This window comes from Ptychodera flava, chromosome 1 (genome assembly GCF_041260155.1).
Source record: "Ptychodera flava strain L36383 chromosome 1, AS_Pfla_20210202, whole genome shotgun sequence".
NCBI lineage: Eukaryota > Metazoa > Hemichordata > Enteropneusta > Ptychoderidae > Ptychodera > Ptychodera flava.
Window position 1 is genome coordinate 16,352,523 of NC_091928.1, and position 20,237 is coordinate 16,372,759.

Here is a 20,237-nt window from a genome sequence, read left to right on the forward strand (position 1 = left end):
TCACAATCTATCCCAAACACGGGTTTTCTCGAATATCCATGTAGACACGGCAGAATGCCTCCGCCCCTCTGCCCATTTTAAAAATCTTAAAACTGTGTAATTGTATCTGTTGACAACCCTTAGTATTCACATTTGACCCATCATTTTGCGAAAATGAAGACAATTTGACAATCAAAAGAAAGATCACTGATAATACTCTTGTTGTTTTATGTTTAAGCGATTGGAAGTCCAGGTTAACCAAACTGGTGTTTAGGCCAAGAAAATTGAAAGTTTGTTCCCATCCTAGACATATTGCAAAAATGATGCGGTGACGCTGTTTTTCCTCTCGTTTTTTTTTCATTCTTCGAACAACAAGAACGCGCAAAAACATGAAAACAACATAGGAATGCACAGCAGTGTTGCTTTAGTATTTTTGTATAGCAAAAGTTCTGTGGGTTGACTTTTAGTGCAGCAATATAATGCACAGTTTTGACAGCCTAATGTAACAGTGACATATGTGTACAGTTCTGAATGGAATGTTGGTGTCAGTTACTTTCTTTACAGTTCTGTTTTATACAGCACTGTACTAATGACTATCGTCGGCTATTTTTACTTGGTTTTTTTTATTTCCTCGAGCAGAAAATGTTGACGACGCGCGCGAGGGTGAGAAACAAACTTTTTATTTTTCTTGGCCTTATGGTGGCTGGAAAGGCTATTTTTGCAGCAATTCTTTTCTCAGAGTTAATGTCAAGTTTCAAGTGTTAGAATCAAGATATTTAGTTCAAATTTTCAGGATAACTCCCTTACGTCATACTTTCTCCAAAGAATATAAAAATTGTATATTGAAGCCATGATTTTCAAGTGAAATATGACACCAGTAAATATCAAAATATATTTTTTCGTATTTTTTATATATTTGAATTTAATAATAATTGGATAGTACTTAATATTACCAAATTAGTTATAAATATGTTGACACTATTAATTGTAAGATGTGTACGGCAGGATTTGTAAATAAAATTTGTTTTATGATTTTAAATGGGTTTACATATCATAAAAATATTAAAAATTATTTCAAATTTCAAAATATGATTTTTCAAAAAGTACTTCAAATATAGCAAAATTATCCCATAGCTATCTTGTCTGTAACCTTATTAATAGGCTGTAAAAATTCCATGTCCATATCTCATTTCATAGGTTGGATTCAATTGGCATAAAATTATGTAGGAAAACTGTTATTCTGTCAAAAATGTTGAAAACAAGCCATATTTGCACCCCTCTTTTGAAGTCACAGAGCAGTCTTTTTGATTAATCTCACTTTTGACACCTCTTTGACACTCAAAGAATCTAAAAATGCATTTACAATAGTAGTCACTCACTCTGAATGCAAGCACTGCCTTGTCAAACTTTCCTGAAAAACAGCAAATAATGACTTTCCCTTTTCAAACATTTATTAAAAACTAGGGGACCTCTACCATAGTTAATACACTAAGGACTCCCCAACTTCTTCTTATTTGGTCAGTTTTTCAGAAGTTTCAACAGGCTATAACTCTGCAATGCCTTTGACCCCAAATGTCTATTTTTTTTATTCCACAGAGAAAGTTGACTACTTTTATACTTTAATAGTTTTATTGAAGTTTATAACTGACGATAGCCTTTCCAGCCGTGATATTTTACGGCAGCCGAAATAACGACGACTTTTTCCCCACTCGCCCCTTCTCCCATGTCAAGGATTGCACTTAGCAGTAGGTCGGAACGCTACACTTTGTAGCCATAGTGATTTTGTTGAGAGAGGGAGGCCCAAACGTGTTTGCTATCCTACGCCTGTGGCCATTGCCGGGATGGGCTCTGGCAAATTAGTCGCATGTGCGTATAGGTGGATTTTAAAACCACATCAATACCTATTGTATCAAACCCACGCCTATGTTTTATTTTACTACGGGTTGAACATTTGTGCAAATGCATAGAAGCTCAGCAGTATGGTGTATTTTACCAGATCTGATATACTCCTTGGACGAAAAGTGTGGCACCTCGACATTTGTGTTCATAAAGACTCTGTATTCCAGGTTTTTAGCTTTAAAAAGTTGAGAATAATATTAATAATAATAATAAAAAGATGTCAGAGTAGACTCCATATTTTGAAGTACAAAATTGAGAAAGATAAGAAAATCCCCTTACCCAGAAGGTGTTTATTTATACTGATGACGTCACATGAAACCAATATCAGTATGACGTCTCTGATGCTAAAGCCAATATCACACTTTATTTTTGCTGTCGATGAATCGATGAATTGAGTTTACGATTTGTCACGTCCAAACGTACCGTTGCATTTTATCGCATTCTGCGCACACGTGATCGATTATAAATAGTTTCGACAATAGACTTTACCCTCACAGCAAAAGCTATGACAGAACCTATAATCAAAACTGTGATAGTGTTCTACCTTTTGACACGGACCTTATTTTTTGCAAAGCGTTTTATACATGTAGGCCTATAACAGTTAATTTCACGATTTCACAGTACGGCCCTCGAAATTGAAAGACTTATACTTTTGCCCAAACTTTCCTAATTAAAGCTTTCAACCATTTTCTCAACAAATCAAGAATAAAAATCAGGGGTCGCCGAGCAAATGGTGTTACTAGAGAAACAAATAACCTAATGTTGACCGATATATCCCGAAGTTTGAAATTGAAAATGGCTGCTACCCCAGTTGGAAAAATATTTTGTTTATTTTTACGAAACCAAGAAAACTTTCCTTACCCCAAACGCTTCAAAATGAGCAAAGAAAAAATGGTAAGAATATGAGAAGCAAAGTATTTGTCCCCTACCTTATGAGCTGCTAACGAGTTATTTGGTCAGGGCGATAAGCTCGCACGTTGGTGATCGGCAGAACAAATTAATGAAGGGGATTAGCTAGGGAGGGCGATAAACATAGCTGTTTTCTTTGAAATACTATATACAGACATAGCTAGGGTAAAGTAATAGGCACACAATACACAGGTAAGGCTTGTATAATGAAAGACAGTTTAATACATGATATTTATTGATCATATTCATAACTTCTTGACTAATATTGCTTGCAATACCCTGTGCTATAATTGAATGTGAAGCAACAACGCAGTTTATATCGTATAAGGCAAACTAATAAGTTATGTAAAGTTTACCAGCGTTTATCGGTGGGTAGTAGATTCTTGCTGACTACATAAATGTATAGTGCAATCCTAAGCTTGAATGAATGGCCATAAAATCCATAGAGTATATTTGTCTATAAGATAGCACTATACATTTTGTGAACTCGTGATCCTATCAGCGTCCATCTTAGACTCGCTAAGGTTACAACTCGTCGCATTCAATTCTTCTCATAGGTCATGAACTTGAACTTGATGTGGTCTCCTTCTTCAGGAATGAAACAATCTACACCTACAATGATAATTAAACAGAAGCGACCATAAAAGTGTGACCTCGAATGTGGTAGGTACTGAGCAAATGATGGAATGTTAAAAACGTTGAAAGAACAAAATACTGGCGACTAACTTCAACTTGTTTAACATTCTACGATTTATCAATCGGACGAAATACATTGGAGAGCAAGGAGTATCGAATTTTGTTTATGTATCGTTGGCTCTTGTAAGTCAGAACCTTTGACCTTTGACCATATTCTGCATACTACTGAAGATTATACTGAACTTTGTGATTCGGTGTTCATGCTTTACGATTTTACTGCTCTTTAAGAACAATTTTACCTTTGTCCAAGAGGTCATCGTGATTGTAAATTGCCCAGTAAAGTTTCTGGTCAAAGTCACCCCAGATTCCCTGGATCGCTTCTATGTAGTGGCCAAGTCTAGCGTACACACTCGTCACAAAACTAACGAAAATGAATATTGAACAAAGCATGTTATAATAATAATAATAATAGTAAACATATAATGTATTATGGTTGTTTTATAACGTCCGATAAATACTCGTCAAATTATTCCAATTTTAGTGAATTTAATTTGGAGAAAATATGACAAATGTAGAAAGTCGTCTTGAAAGTAAATAAAATATGTCAGTTTACCTCCGTCTATCTGTCTGTCCGTCCATCTGTTCGTCTGTGTGTCTATCTCTGTCTTTCTCTATCTCTGTCTTTGTCTGTCTGTCTGTCTATCTCTGTATCTCTGTCTGTCTGTCTGTCTGTCTGTCTGTCTGCCTGTCTCTCTCTCCTCTCTCTCTCTCTCTCTCCTCTCTCTCTCTCTCTCTCTCTCTCTCTCTCTCTCTCTCTCTCTCTCTCTCCTCTCTCTCTCTCTCTCTCTCTCTCTCTCTCTCTCTCTCTCTCTCTCTCTCTCTCTCTCTCTCTCTCTCTCTCTCTTACATGCCGACAACCACTACTTTCCTGCCAGATTAACTGTGTGTGACTCCACATGTTAACGGACCCAGGAAGGCAACGTGTTTATAAAATATATCTTATTCAATGCGTCAGTCAATCCGTTCATTTGAGTATTACGATTATTTTCACATAGTATATCAAAACGGAAAAAATATTTAAATTCCATTTTTAACACTTACTTGAACTCATGCTTACTTTGAGATTCCAGCCGAATCATCATCTGATAGAGAGATGTACCAAGATTGACGTAATCAAGATGGTAGCTGCCAAGAGTTCCGTTGCCGTGTATCGTATCGATGACAGATACATCGGCAGAAAAGTCTAGAAAAATGAAGGTAAAGGGATATAGTGCCACATTGGTCACAAGTTTTCAGCTGACTTTTAGAAGGAAATCGACATTTCCTAACAGTACAGTTAATTTTTGGAATGTCACGTCTCAGTCGTCGGTGAATTCAAAGATTCATCACTGTATTAGACACTACAGTCCGCGCATGCGCATTTTTGATACAATCTATTAAATTATTTTGACTTGTCGCTTGTTCAAAACTTTACAGAAATTCTTGTTGTGTCGTTTAAAAACATCTGAAATAAATACATTGTAAATGTCGCTACAAAGCAGTGGACTGATAGATGTACATACCTAAACACTACTAGGAGGGAAATGATATTACTGGAAAGATGACAAGACGGCGAAAAATTTTGTCATGCCGCACTTTAACAAGGGTGGCACAAGTAGATGAACAAAGCAATGAAGGTACTCCCATTCTGTTTGCGGTTTCATCGCACATTGTTGTCTAAGTCGCCAATGTTGGTAAGAAAGGAATTTTTTAATCTAAGGAAACGGCGAGGATTTATTCCTTTTCGAAGCAATTCCTCAATATCCTGTTTATTTCGTTTAAGTATACAAGCATGTTTTGCTTACATTTCATATATTTCCAAATCACGTGGTCGCCATCTTGTGGATAGTACGAATCAACCCCTGTGAACGGATTAAGGTAAACTGTAAATCTTGACAGAAATGCAAGATACGCCTGCATAGGTGTTGCACTAACTGTTAATAGACTTAATAAAGGTAGTTCTCGGCTCGAAAACAAAATACTTAACTTTTGCTCAAACCTTCATTTCCTCGAGCAGACTTTCACCATCACCTCGAAACAAAAGACTTAACTTTAGCTCAAACTTTCTTCGGGCAAACTTTCAACCATTCTCTTTCAAAATCAAGAATAAAAGTCGAAGGTCACCCTGCAAATTTTTGTACTAAGAAAAAAATCACCTAATATTTACCAAAATTTCAAATTCAAAATGGCCGTTATCCCTGCCTTATCTCCATGGAGGAAAATGAAATTCCCGATTTTTGCAAAACGAATACGGTGAAAACATTTACTTCAAGTGTTACCCATAATCACTGGACCAAAATAATATTGTAAAAATCTTAGTCCAAGTATCTACCCCCGAGGCGCGTTCTGCCCTAATAAGTTAAAGGATAAGTTTGCACATTCTTCTAAGTTGTTCTGGCAGAGTTACAGTGATGAATATGAAGAAGTTTATTTCAAGATAAAACAGTTAGAGTAATGAACGCTGTCTCTGAGAAGTGAAAGCTATGGAAGTTTCACTTGTTAAGGCGGTGACTACATCAAAGTTAAAAACAGTCATTTTCGTTATCATTTTATATGTAGGTACCAGTGATTATAAAAGAAATATGATCATGAGAAAGATTGTGTTCCCATTTTTTACTTTTAAATATACATCATAAAGAAATACATCTTAAAGCCTGTGATTTTTTGGAGCCCCGTTGCTTTGTAACAAATTTCAATTCTTGATTAAAGCAGAAAAAACATTGTAACCTTAATAAATTATTTTCAAAATTTTTGAACATAAGGAAGAGTTGCTGATCAATCCAGAACGGTGCACGACATTGTATTAACCAACATCACAGAGAAAAACTGCTGAGTAAGTATTTTTCGCTCGTTCTTTTGTAATCACAATAATAAAACTCTGGTCATTTAATCTTGAATTCTTGTTTGGAGAACCGACTGTTTGGATACAGATTTCAGAATGACCTTTGAACTACGTCTTTTGTGAAAGTTCATGAAAGCATAAATATTATAATGACATATTTTTACATGTCTGCATGTAAGTCAGTGGAACTGACTGCAACTGCACTACCTATAGGCAAGCCTCTACCTTCACTGCAGACTGAACAGCAGGTGGAGTTTTAGAAGCACGACATTATAGATCCATAGATAAGTTTTCTTCGGTCTTGTTGTCACGAAGGAAGTCTATTCTCACCTTTGTCTGAAAACACATTGAAGATATATAGTCCCCAGAAGAGTTTGTCCCCTGTGCTAGCGAATACACCATTGATTCCTTCTATGTAGTGACCATACTCCTCGTCGTAGATGGCGTAGAAACTGGCGGGATAAACAAAGCAAAGACAACCCTGTTAGTCAAAAGTGAGTGTGCCACTTTCGAAAGACCAGCCTACTTTGTGCCGATCATGCATCTTCTCTATACGTGGATATTTCAAGGACCTACACTAGCGTGCAGAATTTTCGTTTTGCACGTTTTACGTGAGTTTGAGACTGAAAGGCGGTACCGTAAAGTAACTTGAGGTAAAATGCATCTTGAGGACAGACATTTTGACTCTCAAGCTCTTACAATATTTTTTGGCCTACCACTATAGTACTTGAGGGGCTCATTTTGAAGGTTGTGGAGAATAAAGTTTTCACTTAGATTTGCGAAAATCGAGAATGTTATTTTTGCCCTATCGAGATGACACAGGAATGGCGGCATATTTTGAATTACAAATATCAGTATTTATTTGGTAATTTGTTTCTGTGGCACCAACTTTTGCTGGTGACCCCTGACTTTTATTCTTGATTAGGCAAGAGAATGGTTGAAATTTTGCTTTAGGAAAGTTTGAGGTAAAAATTTAATCTATCGTTTTCTACACGTCAAAAAATATGAATCAAGGGCAATGGCGGATAAACCCAATACTGATAACCACATTATGACAAGGTTACACGCAAAAATGATTAATTAATGGCCTGCAGGCAGATTTGAAAGCAGAAACACACAGGCAATATCAGTTAAATACATTTGCGAGCTAAGGCAGTATGAACCTCAAATTGAAAGACTCAAACTTTCCCCAATGAAACTTTCAACCGGACTCTTATCAAATCAAGAATAAAAATAAGGGGTCACCATACAAGTTTTGGTACTAGAGAAACAAATTAATACCCAATATTTGCCGATGTTTCAGATTAAAATGGCCGTCATACCTGTGTTATCGGTATGGGGGAAAATGAAATTCCTCCTTTTTTGCAAACTATAAGCCGGTGAAATCCTTAATTACTCCTTAAGCCACAAAATGAGCCCCCTCAAGTGGTAGCCAAAAGAATAGAAAGAATATCGTAAAGTCTCAGTGTCCGAATATCTGTTCCCGAAGCGCATTCTACCTTAACCCTTTGAGTGCTGTAATTTTTCCCACCAACATTTTTGTGTATCAGTTTTCCAATTTTATGATTTTTTCTGTTATGTTTTTGATAATTTTGGATCAAATGGACATAACATTAATTGGCTACAGTTTTTGATCGAAATTTAAGAAAAAATCTGAACAAAACTTGTATAAAATTAAAAGAAATTGTCTATACTACATTTATAAATGCAACAAAAATCGACTTTGGCACTGAGAGGGTTAAGGGGCCGATGAGCATTCGATTCTCCCAAATGTAAATTATTTATGTTCGAAATGCCTTACCAGAACTTGCCCGGTTGTTCCCTTTGCAATAACAACATAGCCTGGTACAGATTCATCACCTGGTATATGGAGACAGTGTACTGACCATCCCTCTCGTGTGTCATGTCATTGAAGACGGTTAGGTTAATGGAGACACGTGGATGCCCAGCATTTGTTGTTTCGCTTTTCACTGAAATTCAAAGTTGATCATTATTATTGAGTCATTAAACTGATGGTGTCGGCGACAGTGTCCATGCGACATTTCAGCATGTCTCTGTGATATCTTCGTCGGATTGCTACACGGCATCCTTTGGTCTTAAATCCTCAAAACCTGACCGGTATATGGTGGATTAGTTTGCAAAGCATTAAGGTAGAATGCGCCTCGGGGACAGATATTTGAACTCTCAAACATTTACAATTCTTTTCTGATCTACCACTTGTGGCGTTCATTTTAAAGGGATTGACTGTTGATTGTTTACAGTTAGAATAAATCTCGCTGTCTTCTCCAGGCACATGACAATTAAATTAATATATTCTGTCAACTCAAAATGACCAATTCATTGTCCCCTTAAGAATATGGGGATTACTGCCGTTTCTTTATCATCTCAAATGAAGAACGGAACGTGAGCAAAGAGAGAAAATCACAAGAAAAATCGGTTTTTCCCCAGTATTTTCTTTGGGGTTTAATACGTGGAAAGGTTACACATTATTACCTGTTTGATTTTATGACTGTGTCTTCAAAAACGCAAGGAGTCGACTCAGACTAAAACGTCGGGGTTTTTTTCTGCTCAGATTCCTGAAACACTCCTCTGGGACAGGTGTTTTTCAAATATACACAAACATAAGTGGCTTTGTGGCCAGAAAGAACGAAGCAACATTGTTTCATTGTGAAAACGTATGAAAAATGATGAGTCTGCAGATGTTGTTACAGAACTTCGAGGCAATGACCTCGTGAAATACGCTCTCGATCTTGTATTAAATCAAGCCTGGTGACACCGCTTTTTAAATTCATTTTCCGACAGAGCTTCTTTTACCGACTTAACTGTTAATGGCCCAACGTCGCGATAGCATTGTCTTGCAGTTTTACATGCAGCAGGTCAATGGTGTGCTGACGCTGCGCTACGCATAGGAGTCTACTATACCTTTAAAATCAAACCTCGCCCACGCAAAATGCTTTATTCGCATACGCAGCTATCGTAAAGACTTGAACGAATGTCTCCATTACGGCCTAGGCCCTCATTTCGTCCACAAATTGGTCAGGCTTAACTCAATCCCCAATCCAATTTCATTTAAGACTCATTTTTTCACAATCGAAAACTGGGATTGTGAAAGGGACCAGGCGATGAGATAGCGAAAAGAAATTGCGCAGTCTAATTTTAACCTTTCATGACATATATGGAAACTCGTGACTTCGCCTTTGTGATTTTCTCGTGACTCCCACCTGATTGTTTTGCAGAGGACATTTTGAAAAGCAGTCTTATTTCATTGTACTGGTGTACTAGGCGAAAAGAAAGGAAAACACCTATACGCGTGTGCACAAAAATATAAACAAAGGCCCGACGTCACTGAGAGCCGGATAAGTTAAATCTCACCAGTTATCATTATACTCATTGAGCATTTTTTCTGTCTACTAAAAAGTTCCCCAAACAGATATACATCTACTTGTATTTGTCAGAATACAAGTTGACTTTGAGTTGACACATTAGACTCTACTGTGAGGATAAAAAAGGACGATTTCAAAACATTTACGCAATTTAAACAGTTTTGCGCGGTGCATTATTTCCTTACTATAGGCAATGGTCCAAAATAATCAAATAAAGGCAAGAACAAAAACAAACCACCCCCGAAAAAACAAACAACAAAAACCAGGCACAGCCGTACGGGTGTTATAAATTTCAGCGTGCACATTATTGACCCGAGACCGACGGATAAAATTAGGCTTATCTCTTTTACAATAATGTCTTCATTGCAAGCCAAAGGCCTTTCGATGACTGTGTCGAAATGCAATCGGGAAGCCATACGTTTCTATGGTAATTGAAAGTGAAAGTCTGCATTCGGGAAAACATAAGGAAAAGGTAAAATTCACTCACCTAGTAAATCTTGGTGCATCACAACCACGCCACATGAAATGAAAGTCAGCGTCCCTGAAAATGTCAACGCCAACGAGATGAAAACAGTAGAATTCATGTTGGCCAAAGCAATTCGACGAACTTTAAGTAGAGTGGAGCAGTGACTACAACGGGTCCTCTTGACTACCCAGCTGATTGGAACACAAACAAAGTGCTTGCTATACATGTATGAAGTGGTACACAACCGCTGTTATGGAAAAACACAATAGTTTTTTTATCGAAAGTTTCGTTCCTGCAGCATACCATTGTCTATATATGATACTGGACCCGAGCCAGCGACATACGAATTGCATCACCATCCTCTCTTACCGGGTCATACAGACATTGTCCATTCATGCTGGTGTACAATGTATAGGTCACGGTGTATGACACTTCCAGTGACATTTTAACCTCTGAGTGTTTTGGCTGAAACGGCAGTCAACGTTTATTCATCAATATCCTTTTTACCTCTCACATCATAAATGTCCTAAAATTATTACAACATTAAAATCATTATTTTCATTACTTTATTATTATAACTTTCATAGAAGAGTCATAAACAAGATAATTTTCAAATTGGAACTTACAACAACATTAGTAAGTCTCGCTACGTCAAGGGACGGATTCCTCTTGCAGGCATATCTTTCGCGGACACATGTACACTTAAAATAAACAAGATCAGTAAGTGAATACTTTTATCTATTGTACCAGCACATTCAATGCAATGAATTTTAGTAAACCAAACTTTACAGATAGACTCTCTCACATCTCCCGTTCTCCATACTACTACAACTGTAAATATATCCCCGCAGACTAGGTAAGCTGTAATAATCAAGGTAACGGTTGGGTCCTACAACACAAAAGGTCGCCGAGTCGGGCTACGCCATGTGAAGCAAAATTATCGAGGGGCGCATTTAGACGCAAACTTCAGAATTATCATCATGTCTGCTACAGACTCGTAGAAATTTTGTCGTCCTTGCTCAGAAAATATCGCTCTGTTTTGAAGCAAGTCGACCAAACAATACTATTCATTTGTTCACTGCATCTGGATCATATTAATTTTCTATCCACATTCATCAATTGTCATGCCACCACTAAGTGCAATAAATATGAGTTAACATACTGACACGGTAAAAGTACCAACTCAATAAATGTAAGAAACAACTGGTATGCTATGGAGTGGATCAAGAACTCCTGTTTCTTTTCTTTTAAATACAAATTAGGCAACGCCTTAGGGATATCAACCACTTCAACTTTTCCCGTCATTCAGAACTCAGATCATGGCACGGTTGTAAACTGCCAAGTAGAATTTCTTGTCAGGTAAAGGTAGAATGCGCCTCGTGGACGAATATTCTCTAAGCTTTACAGTTCTTTTTTGTCTACCAATTGCAGGAGCTCATTTTGAAGCTCATTAAGTAAAAGTGTTAGACAGCCAATCGAAAATTTTGTTTCTCCCATAGAATTAACACAGGGATGACGGCAATAATTTGAATTTCAAATGTTGTATATCTTATTGCACTGTAACCCCTGCTTGTTAATTTTGGTTTCGAAAGAGAGTGGTTGAAAGTTTCGCTGAGAGAAGTTTAAGCGAAAGTATACGTCCTTCGGTGCTGTGGCGCATTTTACCTTAATAGCGTAGGGAAATAAGTAGGGCTCTGGTTGTCGGCGAGGCTATCATCGAACAAAACCTCCACACCGATCCGCAAAAAATGACCAATAAGAGTAGTTTTCTTGTACATCTGCAAATAACGACTAGGAACAAAGCGGCCACACATTGGTCGAGTATACATAATGACTATTTAAATAAGCGCATTTCATCACAAATTAATTTATGCCTTCTCACCTGTACGACACCAACATTTGCGTTGTCATGATTTCATTATACAATACTGTATTATGATAAGTGCGCGCTACTTTATGAAATTCGAAAGTAATTTGCGTCATAAGAAAAATATTTACGGTAGTTCACTGTGTGCAAAGATAGACAACTGGAGACTATCAAATCATTCATAAAATACGCTATTTTATTTACATTTAGAAAAATTAAAACAAACGATGATCACCAAATAGTCACCACAATTTTTTTTTTCAATCATCATCACCACCACCACCACCACCACCACCACCACCATCATCATCAACGCTATCAACAGCAAACACAATAGGAAAATCCAGGTTCCAGGTGCTGTAATTGTGAGTCACTGTGCCAGGAAAATAACATGTGTCAAACCGATTACACTGAAGGGGAAAGCTAGAAGTGGAAAATAGGAAGACAGAAGTAATGCAGTGACAGAGTTGGCTAGGTGGACATATTAATATGACAGTCTGACATAAAATAAAGTATATTCAGTCTCTCTGTGTAATGGTAAGCAAATTGACTAACTGTATACATTAATAGAGTGAGTAAGAAAGATAGGGTCCTGAAGTTGTTCAACATAAACAACTACATGTAGTTCACTTGGTTAAAAGTAAGTAGGCCTATTGCACGTCTGAAGAACAACATGTCTAATCAGTAGCCATGTGAGATAGTCGCTGCTTGGGTCATCGCCCGCCCAATTCACTTCTTCTCATAGGTCGTATACTTGAACTTGATGTGATCCCCTTCGTCCGGTATGAAGCAATCTACACCTAAAGTGATTATTGGAAAATAATTATATAGAAATGACCTTGAACGTGTTGTTATCATGCCCATGCATCTGACATTTGACATATACACTGCATATATGTACTGAAACACCAAAAAATCAGTGACTCTTTGAGCATGGGAGATTACCATATCATTTAGCCCTGACATTGTATTTCCATTTTGTATTCAGACAAAGACAATAAAAGATAAAACCGTTTTACATTATTTTCATATACTCATCGGCGCTCTGGAATATCAAGATTGGTCAAGATTCCTAAAATGATGTCTACTCCTCATTAATAAAACAATAACAGACTTTGTGAACATTTTACCGAAATTATAAACTTTTATTTCTCTTGAAAGAGAAAACTAACCTGTTTCTAATGGCTTTTCGTGGTTGAAAATTTCCCAATAAAGTTTCCTCTCGAAATCACCCCAGACTCCCTGGATCGCTTCGATGTAATGGCCGAGTCGAGGGTACACACTCGTCACAAAACTACAAAAAATGTGACAATTCATAGTGAACACCTTTTATATGGTGGTGCCTAATACAGCCGATGATGTCTGCTACTTATCTTTGTTTTCAACTTGTGGTCAATATATTATATATGGAATTGATAATTTGGACAAATGACGACAGTTATAGCAAAAGCGGTTTCTGTTTGTCTGTCCGTAGAAGAAGAAGAACAAGAAGAACAAGAAGGGGAGGAGGAGGGGGAGAGGCAGAGGGGGAAGAGAAGAGCCACAACTTTGTTAGATTCATATTTGAAACTTAAAATGTTCACGCACGTATGATGATAGCGTATTGATAAATGATTGTAAGTGTCTGTGAAGTACGTGATATTTTTAAATTTCAGGTGATTGAAATGATACAAACTCCACGACGTGAGTATTAAAAAAACTACCTACTTGAACTTATGCTGACTTCTATGTTCCAATATTTTCATCATTTGATAGAGAGGTGTACCAAGATTGACGTAATCAAGATGGTAGGAACCAAGGGTTGTATTACCATGAATGGTATCGATGACAGATACATTGGCAGAAAAATCTGGCGGGAAAACGTTAGAAACAGATTAGTCAGCATTCAGTCAAACACACACTGCTCTCGGCCGTAGTAGTTTGCGTCGGAGTAGAAAAAAGCAAGAACATTATCTACCAGTAGAGGTGCAGTTTATCACATGCCCCGTATATCGAACGTCGCGCGCTCCATAGGATTCAATGGATAACTCCTCGATAATATGATGGGCCGCATAGTCATCATTGGACTGAAAGTGAATCGGAACTATTTTAAACTTGACAACTTCGAGCTGTAAAAATGATAAAATTATATGTTTTACATAGAAAATACTGTTTTAACAAAATTATGCGAAAAAATTCGACATCCGCATTACAGTGTTTTAAATATATCAATGCGCCGTTCGATGATGAAAATCATTCTTTTTTTCAACGGAATTTCGTATAACATGGAAATAAAGCATATAATTGTCATTTGTAGGTAAACACAAAATTTTTGAGTTAAAATTATGCAAGATAGGCATGTAATAAAAATATTATAGCCCAAACAAGGAACTATGTACCCTCGAGGCATGAGACCATTTGCCCTAAGGCTTCTTATGTCGGGCAAATGGTAACCTACCCTCGGGCACATAGTCCCATGTTTGGGCTGTAATATATAATGTTGATCGTCGCAGAATGGCGGGGTGCACAAACGTTATACTGACTGTATAATACCTTACAATACGTCAATCACGCAATATAGTTCTTTACTCGGTGGTGTATATTTTGACTTATCAGTCACTCAGTGACACACAATACACAAAGTAGAATATGTCGATTAATGTTAAAGTGAATATAATAATTATCCAGGCGATTTAAAAATGGTACATGAAAATTCTGTCAGTGGGGAAATGTTATTGGAAAGGAGATAGGGAGGTGAGAACGCTTTAGCAAAAATGACCATCAACTTAGAGAAAGGTATTAGTTCAGTCTTCCCCAATACGAATTATATTGTTATCTCAGCTGGTAAAGTTGATGGAATGGTCTTGGTTATGTTTGGAACAAGTCAGAACGTCTTGCTCTGTCCACAGCAGTCCTACTTCTTTTCCGTGCTCAGACATTTTATACTCACATCTCATGTATTTCCAAATAACGAGGTCGCCATCTTTAGGGTAGAAGATATCAACCCCTGTGAATGAGATGTGGTAAACAACAATTGTAAGAAACTACAAAATATGTCTGTATGTTCCGATGTTGGAAAAGGGGACAAGTTCATATAACATTGAGCTCCTTCTAGCTCTAAAGGGAGAACAAAAGAACCGGGATGTAGATCTAGAGTGTCATTTCTTAAAACAAACAATATGTAAATGTATATAGGTAGAATAGAATGCCTAGTTAACCTACATGAAATTATGGAATTGACATTAGAAAAGGTTGCAGACAATCAACCATTCTGACCAAACCATAGACTGGAAGATCCGTCGCTCGAGGGCGCTCCCCCCTCAATGGAGCGTTGGTAGGCGTCCTCGAGCGACGGATCTGTCAAATTTAAGTCTATTTAAGTCGAATTCAAATTGAAGCATCGCTGCTGACGGTAGACAAAATTCCCCCCGTCTTTCCATTCCTCATGGAGGTCTGTACTAACCTTTGTCTGAAAACTCGTTAAAGATATACAGTCCCCAAAAACGTTTGTCTTCGGGGCTTGCAACTACACCATTGATTCCTTTGACGAAGTGATCGTGCTGCTCGTCAAGGGTGGCGTTGAAACTGATGGAATGAGAGGAGGAACGTCATTTAGATCTGGTTTCGCCAAATACGCTTTTGTATATTCAAAAGACCGATCCCTCCTAAACATAGCGTTTAATAAGGACGTATTCGTTTGCTTCACTCAAATACTAATCACGTGATCTTTATTACCGCAAATAATTTTCAGCATGTTTGTGATGTATAGGTTGAACGTGTACTTACCATCTTCTGTGTTAAATCATAAAGACAATAAGAGCTGTGATTTGTGCTGCCAATGATTTCAAAGAGACATCGCTGCGCTGAAGTATACTTTTGCTTGGCAACTACCGTACAACAAACAAACAAACAAACAAAGCATACAGAAAGAGATTTCGCACAGAGGTTTGCAGATGGTCATTCAAGTCAGTGACTAATAGGAGCAACACAATTACTGATATGCAAATATCAAGTTAACAGAAGGAAAGCCATTTGAGGCTGGCTTTTGTTCAATGAATTTTGCTGATTGACTCACCGAAACTTGTCCGGTTGTTGCCTTTGCAATCGTATCATAGCTTGGTACAAAGTCATCCTTGGTTTTATGCCTACAGTGTACTGGCCAAGCCTCTTGTGTGTCATTTCATTGAAGACGATCAGCGTGAATGTCCCGTTTTCCGCTGGAATGCACGGTAATGATTATGTCAATACTTTGCTAACAAAGTCATAGGTTATGACGTTATTAGTACAATTCGCTACCTCTGCGAGTGTCAAATAGTATCTGATTTTGTGCTAGACTGATGTTTTTCTATCAAGGTATGAAGATTTTGCAGTGAAAAGATAAAATGGAATTCTTATGCAGTACAATCAAATTTATTGCCGGATTTTAGATTTGTAATGGCCTTAAAGTTCAATGTTACATGTTGTTCACTTGAATGTCATCTGTTTCAAACATCGAAATCATACACACTGCCTCCTCAGTCTATGCGGTAACTGCCCACGTCACAAGTATTGTTTTGATTTGGCATAAGCCGTCATTTCGCTCGCTCGAATCCTTTTCGTGGCAGAAAATCGCTTTTTGTTTCCCCGAAGGCCCGGATCGACCAAGAGGCGGCAACAAATCATCATATCTATGCAAAGAAAATCTTGTATGTCATAAATGAAAAAAAAATGTGACTTAAATTTCAATTCTTTGGTTGGATTTTCCAGAAGAGTTGACCATTGGAATTATTGCTTGTCATGATCGAGGCCGTCGCGCTTGACCGGCAGTCTCGTTTTCACTGCATTATACTTTTACGGCACAACAAAAAGGAAATGCCAACATGTGCGCAAAAAGCAAACAAAATTCAGACGTCAAGATATGTGGGAGAACTCAGCGGGTCAAGAAGGGCAATACCTTAACAATAGACATGTCAACACAATAAAGAAATCGACAACAGGTGAGTGGTAGGCGCAGCCAGATTCTAAACCCGCATATTAATGAATGATAGGAACTCGAATTGCACAAATTACACCCCTTTAATGTATAATTTTGTTATTAATTTCAACAGAAATATCAACCCAAAGCTGTACGGCTAATGTAAGATGCCATGTAGTTCAAATTACATCAGTTTAAAAAAGATGAAAAGCACACAGTTTCGCCGCTTCTTTCATGACACGTTCAAGTTCACCGACATGACTGCCCACACCGTTGTGAAAAATGTATTATAGTAACAAGTTTCAGCTAACAAAACAAAAGTAAAATGAAAAAAAAACTCTAAAGTTGAAACAATCACATAAGCTAAGATCAAAGTCTGCAGTCCAGACAAAACTGCCATGAACTCGTGACTTTCCTTTCAACAAATAAAAGAAAAATCAACAGCCTTAGAAATCCTAAGTCCGACTGAAATATTGAACTCATGACGCTTGAATTTTGATATTTTCCGAAGATTGTCATTTTATAGGTTCTCCCAAAGACAGGTTGAATTGAAATGCAATAGAGAAAGAATGGTCTGTGACAGAGTATACTTGAGATAGATGTTCAAAATCTATTACACCAAAGTGGAAGAGAGTCATTCGTATTTTCAAAGGGATACGAAACGACATACATTGAAATCAGCTTGTCTACTCACCAAGAAATTCATTGCGCATTACGACCACTTCGCCTGAAACCCCATTCAGTGTGCTGAATATCACCGCTAATGAGACGAAAACAGTCAACTTCATGGTTACTGCAAACCGATGAATTAATATAAATCCTTTGTCTTTTAGAGGGAGGAGGAGGAGCACACGATTATGGAGTCTATGTTTTGTACGCAGCGTGATCGTAAATGAAGTGAATTATCCGGCGGTTTGAAACACAGGGGTGGTTCCGTTCTTCATGTGTATTTTTACATTAAATTGGAACCGAGCCAATGCGATAAATGCAGTATATTGTTCTCGTCTCCTACGTGACGTTCAGGTAGACTTTACTCGCGCACAATAACTTAAGTGGTCAGATTTACAACACACTTTGAGATATTGTGCTTCAATTATAGTTTGTAGTTTGAAATGCTTGTTCATGGTTGGCTGCATTTTCACGACACCAGCATTTGACCATGATATATATCGGGGTACCCCAAAAACAACGTGACATGTCCAATAAATAAAAACAAAACTAAAAAATAAATTTTGTAACTAAGGCATTCTGACACGCACATTTTCTTCCACGCTCCAAATTATTTTTTCGGGTTTTGCGAGGCATGCATATGCTACTTGTTGCCAAGAATTTTCAGACTTTTTCGATTGCTCGATCTTCGTATCAATATTTTGTTATTAGAGTTCAGCATAGCTACCTGAAACTGTAAGTTTTAATCAGCAGATTGACATGGTTTGCTAATCTGACCACCCCTTCGAGATATTATGGTTATCCCAAGTGACTTCCAACCCTCATAATTCCTGGCGGATTCTACGTTACATCCTTGATTAGGTTTTGGGTTGGGTTAGTTTTATAGGGTTCAACAGGTTTGAGGTTTAGCCTTTAACTTAAGTTAAACAAATGCGGTATTCCTCAGAATAAAGCCTGACTTTTGAGAGTAGACCTATACTATATTCGTAGATCTAGAGGGAGTAATTACGTCTCAACGCCACACAAGCTCGCTGACAACATTTTGAAACATAATCTTGTTCGACTGTACTACACGTGCTTGCTCACTGAGGAAATATCTGTGGCTTCCATCGCATGACGCAAGCTGCTCGACGCTGCATCATGATCATCACCGGCGTAAAGTTAACGGAACAGTTATGCCTGGTATCGTTGTGTTTGTCATCGTATGCACCAGCAAGCCCACGTCTTATTTTATACGTTTTTTTGGGGTTTTTTTAAATCAGTATTTTTCACCCTGCTAGTATGATTACTCACAATCGCTACTCCCATTGCCAGCATGGCGAAGTAAGCGAACATGAATACTATATATTGTCATATGGACCAAGTAAGAGATTAACGGAGTTGTTAAATTGATGGTGAAAATCGATCGTTGAAATTTTTCCTACAGACTCTAAGTAAAATTTTGTACATAAATATGTACATCCTATACGCAATCGTATTGATGTGACGTAAGCCAAGCTCAGAGTGGAAGTTCGTAAACAAGATAATGTACAACGCAACAATCTAGGACTGAAAAATAACATTCTGATTACGGCTACGGTGCAGTCACAGTACTTTTCACATAACATGTGCCGCGCATGCAGTAAATTCATAAAGGCCCTGTCACACCTTGACGATTTAGCCAGTTTATGCCAACGTATGAGAAGTTTGGCGAATACGCTGGGCTTACGTCGAAAACGTTTTGGGTAAATTTTGTATAAGTTAAGAGAACGCTGAAGCACGTTGGTATAACGTCGTAGTATGTCGTTGTATGTCGTTGTACGGCGAGGTTTTTGTGCATGCACAAACTTTCGACGTATGTCAGCGTATGGCTCATACGTCCCGCACATGCGGGCCATAAGTTGTAGGTAGGTTATGCACTAGTTGATACACGTTCACACATGTTACTTGTAAGTTGCTTATAAGTCGAAATTCGTCAAGATAACTGCCTAGCGTACCCAAAACGTACTTTTAACCTGTGGGTACGTTATGAATGTGCTATGTATATGCCCAAAATTGAAAAATACATCTTCGTTCAGTATAAGCCAGCGTTTTAGAGAATTTTGATACGTCGCGTCGGCATCCGCTGGCTAAGTCGTCAAGGTGTGACAGGGCCCTAACACTACAATCTTACTTGTTTAACCCATTTCACCATGGTTTGTTCAAAACACCGACGCTATCAAATAGTTAAATTGGGTCTGTTTACGGGGAATTTGGGTCAACAAACAAGCATAGAAAGCTGTTTATAATTGAGAATAAGTTGTGAGATCTATGATCAGTGCATCCATCAGGCCGAGCAAGTACAGAGAGTACGATTATTTGCTGTCAAATCACCGACTATCATCAAACAATTTTCATTTCACTTACCTGGTTTTTATTTATCGTTACAATCATATGAATGCCACGGCTTGTGATAATTATTACTCAATCTTTCCCCAAGAAATCTTCAAACCGCAGTAAGGGAGAAAAATCAGGGGTCATTGGCAACTTTTTTGATTAGAAAAGACAATTGATATACCCTTGCTACCGAAATTAGAAGTTCAAAATATTTTGTCCAACGTTGAACTCGCTATGGAGAACTTAAATTTTCAATCCGC

At 37.7% G+C, this 20,237-nt stretch overlaps 2 protein-coding genes and 1 long non-coding RNA gene across 3 annotated transcripts; all 3 read right to left on the reverse strand.

The window, feature by feature from the left end:
- Positions 1–2,993: 2,993 nt before the first annotated feature.
- Positions 2,994–10,459, reverse strand: LOC139132719 (uncharacterized). Its single transcript, XM_070699018.1, has 7 exons — positions 10,175–10,459; positions 8,106–8,274; positions 6,635–6,756; positions 5,268–5,324; positions 4,525–4,666; positions 3,723–3,844; positions 2,994–3,399 (listed from the first exon to the last, which is right to left on the reverse strand). Exons 1-7 carry the CDS (start codon positions 10,377–10,379, stop codon positions 3,329–3,331), a joined length of 888 nt encoding a protein of 295 aa, XP_070555119.1. The 5' UTR covers positions 10,380–10,459; the 3' UTR covers positions 2,994–3,328.
- A 2,089-nt stretch (positions 10,460–12,548) lies between these two features.
- LOC139132809 (uncharacterized) lies at positions 12,549–15,005 on the reverse strand. Its single transcript, XM_070699106.1, has 4 exons — positions 14,950–15,005; positions 13,728–13,869; positions 13,193–13,314; positions 12,549–12,820 (listed from the first exon to the last, which is right to left on the reverse strand). Exons 1-4 carry the CDS (start codon positions 14,954–14,956, stop codon positions 12,750–12,752), a joined length of 342 nt encoding a protein of 113 aa, XP_070555207.1. The 5' UTR covers positions 14,957–15,005; the 3' UTR covers positions 12,549–12,749.
- A 566-nt stretch (positions 15,006–15,571) lies between these two features.
- Positions 15,572–17,792, reverse strand: LOC139132864 (uncharacterized). The gene is made up of 3 exons (XR_011552471.1): positions 17,648–17,792; positions 16,075–16,216; positions 15,572–15,584 (listed from the first exon to the last, which is right to left on the reverse strand). It is a non-coding gene; the product is annotated as an uncharacterized lncRNA (long non-coding RNA).
- Between the last annotated feature and the right edge of the window lie 2,445 nt (positions 17,793–20,237).